The sequence below is a fragment of the Gadus chalcogrammus genome, chromosome 22, assembly GCF_026213295.1.
Source record: "Gadus chalcogrammus isolate NIFS_2021 chromosome 22, NIFS_Gcha_1.0, whole genome shotgun sequence".
Taxonomy (NCBI): domain Eukaryota; kingdom Metazoa; phylum Chordata; class Actinopteri; order Gadiformes; family Gadidae; genus Gadus; species Gadus chalcogrammus.
This window is the reverse complement of record NC_079433.1, coordinates 17,523,204-17,532,945: the sequence shown is the minus strand read 5'-3', so window position 1 is coordinate 17,532,945 and position 9,742 is coordinate 17,523,204. Positions and strand designations below refer to the sequence as shown.

The 9,742-nt window shown below is 46.2% G+C and overlaps 1 protein-coding gene across 1 annotated transcript in view; it reads left to right on the top strand.

Moving 5' to 3' along the window:
• Positions 1-400: 400 nt before the first annotated feature.
• Positions 401-9,742, top strand: part of LOC130375543 (collagen alpha-1(IX) chain) — a 23,324-nt gene continuing 13,982 nt past the window's right edge. Inside the window, exons 1-7 of the mRNA XM_056582529.1 lie at positions 401-440; positions 2,196-2,267; positions 3,038-3,167; positions 5,638-6,034; positions 7,205-7,285; positions 7,822-7,839; positions 9,231-9,320. Coding sequence (XP_056438504.1) covers positions 401-440; positions 2,196-2,267; positions 3,038-3,167; positions 5,638-6,034; positions 7,205-7,285; positions 7,822-7,839; positions 9,231-9,320 — 828 coding nt within the window. The remainder of the gene's footprint in view (positions 441-2,195; positions 2,268-3,037; positions 3,168-5,637; positions 6,035-7,204; positions 7,286-7,821; positions 7,840-9,230; positions 9,321-9,742) is intronic.

The following is a 9,742-nucleotide window of genomic DNA, read 5'->3' as shown; positions in this document are numbered from 1 at the left end:
GACTCCTATTTGCAGCGGAGAAAAGCACATGATGGAACATGCGTGGGATGGGTGCTGATAGCAGCTTTAATCGAATCGGCTGGATACTAATATTAAGACTCAACAGCATTTCAACATTCCATGCACTTCTTTGAGTGATTCTCCGGGATTTCCAGGCTGTCTCCTTATTCCAGCTACTTTTCAAATATTTCATTGTTTTTGTTCCATCAAATACGTTTAACTCTCGCCACTGAATTTCGATTGCTGTGACTGACACATGTGTTGGCTTGGTTCTGGTATGATTCTGACTCAAAGTCACTCAAATCCTTGAGAATGTGAACCATGACCTTTTGCAACCTCCTCCTCCTCGAACAGAAAGCAATCATGGCATCCTGTGCTGTCTGCGTACCCTTCCTTCTGCATGGCCCTGCTCTCCGCCCTCTTGATGCCAGCCCTTGGACGTGAGTTACACATGTCCCCCCCCCCACACACACACACACACACACACACACACACACAAACACACACTGTTTACTGCAGCCTACCAGTGCAGTGCAGGGTACTGAGTGCACCAATTCTGGGAATCTGTTTGTCAAAGCATCGTTCAAATAAACCTCATTTGTGCGTGGGCCGAAAACCAACATTCAGACTGCTTGCGCACAAGGTCACTCACGTTATTAAAACTCAGAGGTATGCAGGGGAGGCTAAAAATAGCCAGAGTGCTGTGCGGTCTGGCTGTAAAGATTAAATCCGATTAAATCCTCTCCAATAATCATGATAAGCTCAACACTGCAGTTGATTTGAGGGTACGACGCCATAACTAACGTGTCAACAAGCAAGGCAGTATCAAGACAATTCCATGTTGTTTTCTCCCACAAAATGCTATTATTTAAAGCAAGTTTAGTGTGTTCTGCACTTCGTGCCGCACGAGGCAGGCGTTCTGTGGCTGGATTTCCTCCCGTTTTATTTACGCGACTGCGTCTTAATTGGGGTTCCTGTTACGCTGGGTGCATTAACCACCGGCTTTCTGAGCAGATTGCCACGGCATGCAGTATCTCACGCCAACTAGCAGCCCGCGTGCACAGTCAGAGAAGTGTTTACGGGTCGTAAAATCGCGCCACATAAATAGCGTCTCACTGTACCGCATCTCGTTTCTCAGCAGTTCTGTGGTAACGGAGAAGGGATCCAGATGTGCGGGCCGCGCACACTGGCTCAACGCTAAATGAGCTGACTCAGGTTGTCAACTGGGGAGCCCCTTCGGCGGTCTTCCTTCCCTTCATGACTTCCAGATTTTAATGGGAAAGGGGGGGGGGGGGGACTTCTGTTCTCCTTCAGAAACTGAGTTTTTCGGAAAATACAGTACAAAGATGATGCCCTCTTCCGACGGACTCAGAGGAACTATTTGTATTTAAAGTTTTTTTTATTTTTTATAAAAGGTGCTATACTTAAACTCTATAATCAACTAATGTTTGACTGCAATTCGGAAGTTTCATTATATATTCATCAACGATAGGTGTCTATCTCAAAGTGAATATAACTTTATATATATGCTTGATTTCAATATTGAATGGTACATACATAGAGGTTTTGAGAAATGTAGCTTTAGTTACCGTTCCACGTCATTTAAAATCTATAGAACTTGAACTTGAGCCTGAATTACCACACCGTACTCTCTCTCTCTCTCTCTCTCTCTCTCTCTCTCTCTCTCTCTCTCTCTCTCTCTCTCTCTCTCTCTCTCTCTCTCTCTCTTTCCCATTTTCTCTCTAAAATTCTAAAGATATAAACAAAGGGAAGTTGTGTGTCTGCAACAAAGATTCACTGTGACCTTTAGGCATTAGGCACATGATAGATGATAGATAACCATAATTTTTCCACCGGTAGGCCTATGCCCATAATATGATCAGGATCACATAAGCTGCCTGACAACACTCGATCATATCATATCCTATCGTAAACTGCATTGATAACGGGGTAGCTTAATAAGTACTGTAAAAATAGAATATATAATAATATCTTATAATCAGCACAGTTGTTTGCAAGGTTTTCCTAATCGACCTACAGCGTGTTGCCACCCTGATCCAGATCTTGGTATTCACCCTTCCTGTTTGATCTTTGAAAAACAATAACAATAGAAACAATGAAATGCTAATGGTGTCCTGTATATACAGCAGGGGCTGGTCATAATCAGGTTCTGTCTCTCCCCCGCTCTCTTTTAGAGCTAGATCTCAACCGATTGGATGGCGATACCGTCTGCCCGCCGATGAGGAGTGGACAAGATGACCTTCCAGGTGAATCACAACGTTGCTAATGCTCCCGCTGGCCGCCAGCTAGTGATCTGTTTGATTGGCCCAGTGGAGAAAAATAAACGAAAACACAGCAGCTACTACAAGTGGTTTTAAAAAGCAGCAGACTATGTATTGAGGAGCTTTGAGCCAGGGAAAACCAGAGTATCTCAATGGGGCTGGTGGCTTTAATTGCTTTGAACAGGGTGGGCTGTCCCACAACCCATAGATTTCGGGTAAAGGCAAATAAAATGTTCCACTTGAGAGTGGAGTGGAGTTTTAGCGCCGGAACAATTCAAACTCAGCAAGCTTTGTAATTGCTCACTTGGGCTTTTCAGACGCGTTACTTGCAGAACATCTTGAAGTGCTGTGGTTTTCTAGGGGTGTAATGTACGTTGCTAGGGAAACCTAATTAGATTCAAATGGGTTCTGCCTCACACCTGACTATTGTTGATTCTTGTTTGTGGGCAAAACTTTAAATCCATATGTCACAAAGTAGAACAAAAAAAAAAAGAAAGACATTTAAATAAAAACATTGACAAACTTAGAAAAAGATGACACACTCAACACACACATTCATACAAATCCATAGACTGATGCTACTGTTAAGAATATGAACGATACCATTCTTTACTAAGACCATTCAAATTGTAACAATAATCGAAACAATAACTTATATTTATAAAAATAACAATCCCGTCGTCATAAGCAACCAACACAACCAGAATCCTGGTTATTCACCATGAGCGGCTGGATGAACCCCCCTGTGTCCCCAGGCTTCGACCTGATCACCCAGTTCCAGCTGGACGTGGTCTCCCTGAAGGGGGTGCGGAAGGTGGAGGGCTCCACTCCCCTCCAGGTGGCCTACCGCCTCGACAAGGAGGCCAACTTCCAAATTCCAACCAGGTAAATACAGCGGGGCGGCGGCGGGGCTCCGGGAGGCAGATGGTGCATTATTACAGGCCCCGGCCAGGTGTTGCTGCAGCGTCCATAGCACATCATTCATCAGAAAAAAAGAGAAGGAAAAGAGAACGACAAGAGCCTACTGGACTGAGTGTGTCTGTGTGTGTTTTAATGTGTTACTGCGTGCTTGTGTATGTGTGTGTGTGTGTGTGTGTGTGTGTGTGTGTGTGTGTGTGTGTGTGTGTGTGTGTGTGTGTGTGTGTGTGTGTGTGTGTGTGTGTGTGTGTGTGTGTGTGTGTGTGTGTGTGTGTGTGTGTGTGTGTGCATGTGTGTTACTGTGTGTTACTGTGTTACTGTGTGTTACTGTGTTACTGTGTGCTTGTCTGTGTGTGTGTTACTGTGTTTGTGTGCTACTGAACGGTACTGGACTGTGTGTTACTGTATGTGTGTGTGTGTGTGTGTGTGTGTGTGTGTGTGTGTGTGTGTGTGTGTGTGTGTGTGTGTGTGTGTGTGTGTGTGTTGTGTGTGTGTGTGTGTGTGTGTGTGTGTGTGTGTATGTGTGTGTGTGTGTGTGTGTGTGTGTGTGTGTGTGGTGTGTGTGTGTGTGTGTGTGGTGTGTGTGTGTGTGTGTGTGTGTGTGTGTGTGTGTGTGTGTGTGTGTGTGTTTGGAGGGGTGACTCACCAATTCCCCTATTGGACCAATCAGTCAATCTCCATGGTCCATGATAAACACAAACCATCCGAATCAATAGTGCATATCTGTGCATTACTGTATGCTCAGTGTGTGGTTGCGTGCACGGCACGCCTGTGTATTAGAGGGACATACTGAGAGAGAGAGAGAGAGAGAGAGGGAGAGAGAGAGAGAGAGAGGGAGAGAGAGAGAGAGAGAGAGAGACAGACAGACAGACAGACAGACAGACAGACAGACAGAGAAAGACACTGTGTGGGCCTCTTTCTATGTGTCTGTTTCTAGAGGCATGTTCGATCCCACTCCAAACCTGCCACCTGCAATCTGAGAAACCGTACTTCTTCATGCATCCTCGTCTGGAGTTTCATGATAGTCAGGGACAAACTAATTATAGACCAGAGTTTAAGGTCGGAAACAAAAATAAAAGGAGACAGGTGTCAAGGTATTGTGTTTAGTTTTCTCCCCTGTTCAATAAACCTAGTGATCCAGCGAGGCGTTTCATACTCACTTGGTTGTGATGGTGTTGGTGTTGGTGATGCAGGGAGTGAGTGAGCAGGTGAACCCGCGTGAAGCCCTTTGATGGCTACTCGAGCTTGTCTCTCCACAGTGTCCTCCGTTGGTGACCTGGCGCTGTCTCTAATCTCTCCCTGTATCCCTGGAGCTTTCTAGAAGGGATCCTGTAAATACACGCGTATCATCAATGCCCAGAACCGCTTTGAAGTCAAGCTTCGGCCATTGAGTAAATTAATTGATAAAAGGAATTAGTATGTGTTCTGCAGTAATCACTCAATCTTTCTTTCTCTCTCTCTCTCTCTCTTTCTCCCTCCATCCTCTCTCTCTCTCTCTCTCTCTCTCTCTCTCTCTCTCTCTCTCTCTCTCTCTCTCTCTCTCTCTCTCTCTCTTTTCTCCCCCCATCCTCTCTCTCTCTCTCTCTCTCTCTCTCTCTCTCTCTCTCTCTCTCTCTCTCTCTCTCTCTCTCTCTCTCTCTCTCTCTCTCTAACATGTGCTTCCCCAAAGGGCTTCTCAGCCGTCGGGGGTGAGAGGTGGAGGAGAGCGGTCTTCATTTGTGCGTTTAATTGGCTTAAAGGAAACTCTTTCTTTATTGCTTCACCTTGATCATTTAACTAGACAGTAAAATGGGGCTGACGTCCCTCCCCCCTGATGATCTATAAACGCACCACCCGTTGAGAATCTGGTTTCTGATAGAAACCCAGGGGGGAGCAATAGACTGTGGTCGGAGTCCCATTTGTCGTATGTGGCGACTGAAGCGTTGAGGAGGCCACTGGCTGCTGTTAGGGAACATGTTGGGGGTAAAATAGCGGCCTCCTGGATTTGATGTACTGTGATGTAAAACGAGCACAATGGTTAGGAACATTAAAGGGTAAGTGAACACCTTGTTTCCGCTCCGGGTCGAACACTATGACATTTTAAAACATTAATTTAGGTAGAGAGTCTTAGGAAGGAAGAGGGAGAGATGTTATCCCCATGGTTACGGCCCGATCCAACCTTTGCATGCTTTTTTTGGGGTCGCAATTACACGTCATTGAGTAGGAGTGGATTGATGAGCGATGTTTTGGGACGAAAGGCTAAGGAATATGTGTGTCGGCTTTGCATGACGGGAATCACAGTTCATCCCGTTGACTAAAAACGGTGACCGCATGTTCTGCCCCCTAGAGGTTGTTGGAGGAACCACATAACAGTATTTTCGGTCCCGAGACTCACCAAACAGACATGTCATGGTTGCCGCCTAACTCATAGCCTGAACCACTTATATTCATACAACAGGCTCAACTTCCCCGGAGGTTTCCCCGACGAGTACTCCTTCATGGTGACCTTCCGCATGATCAAGAGCAGTGTCAACAAGGTGTGGAACGTGTGGCAGATCGTGGACGAGGACGGCCACAAGCAGGCGGGCCTCAGGCTGAACGGCGAGCAGCAGGCCCTGGAGTACTTCCTGATGGGCGCCGACGGGAACCTGCAGACGGTCACCTTCCCGGGCCTATCGGTGCTCTTCAACACCAAGTGGCACAAGGTGATGATCGGCGTGGAGCGGGAGCAGGTCACGCTGTACGTGGACTGCATGCCCGTGGACCGCAGGCCCATCAAGGGGAAGGGCCCCATCAACACCGAGGGGGACACCCTGATCGGCCGCCTGGAGACGGACGCCGAGGCCTCTGTGGTGGTGAGTAGAGGCTCGGACAAACCTTTCTAGTAGCGTTGCTAATAATCGTTTAATCTTGTTTACACTTTGATCCAAAGTGACAACAATTCATTCACACATTCGCACACCGACGGCAGAGTCAACCAAGCAGGGCGACAGCCAGCTCGTCAGGAGCAGTTAGGGTGGGGTGTCAGGGGACACCTCGACACTCGGGGGATCGAACTAGCAACCTTCCGGTAACCAGTCAATCCGCTCTACCTCCTGAGCCACATCCCGCCGTACTGTAATTGAAAATGGCGTCAAGGCCAAGGCGTGGCGCCTTGAATGGCGTCAAGGCCAAACGTGTGGCCTTGAGTGTGGCACTCGCCTCCCGTTTACTTTGTATTGGACGCGTGCTGGACGCATGCTTGCGTGGGGCAAGGGATTGTGGGAAGGCTTGCGGCAGTCGGGTGATCACAGCAACTGTAAAGGGGAGGGACAAAAGTTTAACTTTGGTTAGCTTTATGAAGATGACCGCTTCTTGCAGCGAGTGTTCGGCCAATGCACTTAAATTACGTTTCGGATTTAGATGCAATAACTCTTGACTTTATTTCAGCCTATATCGGCTGAAATAAAGTCTGGGAGGGGGGGTTGTGTGACTAGGTGTGGTTGTTGGACTCACAACTTCCCGCTAACTTAATTGGAGTAGCGAAACAACCAAATCAAAACTCAGTGACAGCCTCTTTCCAGGTTATTAAAAGGTACTTTCTGAATCTCACCCTGGGTGTGGTGATGTCAGCAGAGGTTTTAGTGTTGTTACTCTCCTGCACGATACTGGTCACCAACTGTGCCCACTACTTCCATCAGTAAAACGGTGCTTTCTGCCTCAGCAGCATCCAAACAAGTTGCCAGGGTTTATTTGTGTGCTGAGCTGTGCTATAATTCTTAAGTGCTGCTGCTCCTGCAAAAGCCGCTCAGCTGGGCTTTTGCTGGAAACAGAGCGAGAGTGAGTGACGAATGTTAATTCCTTCAGCACAATCAGTCTCGGAAGACCACGCGTTTAGAAAGACGTCCCGGGTTTTAAACCCCTAAAGAAACCGTTTTTACCTGTGACTAAACATTTATGTAGAAACAAAAAGGGTATTTGGAAATGTGTTTATTTTATGAACAATGACATTTTAAATTTCTGAAGCGCCTTTGTTTCTCTTTCAGTTTGAGCTCCAGTGGATGTTGATTCACTGTGACCCAAAGAGGGCTCAGAGGGAGAGCTGCAGCGAGCTGCCCGCCACTGAGGTACAGGCAAGATGGGGACAATGACCTGTTTGATTCCCTCACCATTTGTATGACTGCCCCCTCTTTATATGGTTCAAGATGACAGGCGTCCCTGCTTCTTTTCTGCCTCATTTGGCCAACTTTTTGCACACTTGCAAAACATGTTTGATTTCTAATGATACAAACCTTCACCCTAGTTGTTCTATACAGTAACACCTTTATAACATTGTTTTATTTCCCTCTTTATAAACTGTACTTCCTATTTTTTTTATCACCACTATTTTCAATAGTGGTTATGGCTATATTCTCTCCTGTAAGATGTATCCTCTCTGCCCTTCAAACACTTAAAAAAAAGACGATACATAGAGAATTGCAAAAACAATGTCGATTTATGTTAGAAGCTGAACATTTTATTTCTCGCTTCTAACATAAATCAACATATTAGAAGCAAAAACTGTTTGTCAGTTTTGGCTTCTAATGAGACTTTTGGTTAAGGGTGGTTTGGTGCGACTGTTTTCACTAACTCCATATGTATCTGATTTTTCTTGCTTCTTCAGATGTTTGCCAATGCTGAGGTATTTATTTTTCTACTCTTCGGTGTGTTTTCTGTGTGTTTTTGTTTTTGGATCAAATCTTTTTTCTCTCAATCCCTGTCGCGCTTTTTCCTCGTTTTCCTCTGCGTGCAGTCTGATGTTTTGTGGTGGTGTGTTTTTCTTCAAATGTTTGTTTGTTTGTGGATTTTGTTGTCTCGTAGTTTTTCTGTTCGTATCGATAAATGCTTGTATGTTAGTTTGTCTGTTCATAAGGTACATGTTTTCATTGTTATCAGCACTGTGAACCGCCATAGCTTTGCTATGCATTGCTATGGGATGACCAGCAACTCAAAGGTCAAAGATCACCAATATTGACCTCCATGCAGATGATAGCAGAAATTAACCTTATGACAGCTAGAGAATCGGCTCACGGGATGATTCTCTTTACATTTACATTTTACATTTAGGGCATTTAGAAGATGCTTCCATCCAAAGCGATCTACATTTGTCGGAAGATGGTGAAACAATATATCGCTGTCGGTACAGTAAGGAGGTTCATAGAACCAAGGGAAAAGCATTAACTAGGTTAACCCATTCACTGTATGCAACAAAGATAGCTAGGAAAATATGCTACATAATGCTAAGTACTTTTATTTTTGCCAGGACGTACAACATACAATAAGTGCGTACATTAAGTGCCAGGACGTACAACACACAATCAGTGTGGGCATTACGTATTTCAACTGGATTGGGGACAGAATATCACTGCTACAATTGTGAAGCACGTGGACACAAACACGTCTGGTGTGTTCAAATCTTGAAATCTACGGTCAGTTCGATCCATGATAGACCCTCCTCAAAGAGGAGTGGTAGACCCTCCTGATAGACCCTCCTCAAAGAGGAGTGGTAGACCCTCCTGATAGACCCTCCTCACAGAGGAGTGGTAGACCCTCCTGATAGACCCTCCTCAAAGAGGAGTGGTAGACCCTCCTGATAGACCCTCCTCACAGAGGAGTGATAGACCCTCCTGATAGACCCTCCTCACAGAGGAGTGGTAGACCCTCCTGAAAGACCCTCCTCAAAGAGGAGTGGTAGACCCTCCTGATAGACCCTCCTCACAGAGGAGTGGTAGACCCTCCTCACAGAGGGGTGATAGTCCCCTGATAGCCCCTCTCACAGAGGGGTGATAGTCTCCTCATAGCCCCTCTCTCAGAGGGGTGATAGTCTCCTGATAGCCCCTCTCACAGAGGGGTGATAGTCTCCTCATAGTCCCTCTCTCAGAGGCCTGATAGCCCCTCTCTCAGAGGCGTCTCCGTAGGGTAAACATTCCCCGCTCATAACACTGACTCTGGGTCTGCTACCCTCTGCGCGCCGCTGTGTTCTGGTGCTCTCCGCCGTGGTAACGCCACTCACCCTGTCCCTCCGTGTGCCAGCCGGACAAGGGATTCCAAGGACCCCCGGGTGCACCCGGCCCCGAGGGCCCGCGGGGGCCCCAAGGGGAGAACGGCAGAGACGGGAGGGATGTGAGTAGGATCCTGTGTGTCTTAATGAACTGAATCTGTTTAGACTCTTGGCCTTTAGGACTTATTTGGAAATATTTATTAACATTTGAGCACATACATGCATACTGTTCTCTGAGTGGTCAATCAATAATACCGTATCAAAATAAAGTACTATGATCATAACTTCCAAACCTGTACATGAACTTTTCATGATATAGCAATATGCAACAACTATGGGAGAAAAATACTGCAGGAATGATTGCCACGGGATATATATAAGTCTGCGCTCAGTGTTTGTCTGATGGAAACTTTTAGTACAGAAGTACTTCTTCCCAACTTTAGGTGTTTTGAATTTCAAAAAGGTCACTGGGAAACCATTTTAATGGGGGTTTAACCTTAATGCAGCGGTCAGTACCCTGGGGTACGGTCTAATCACTGTCGGC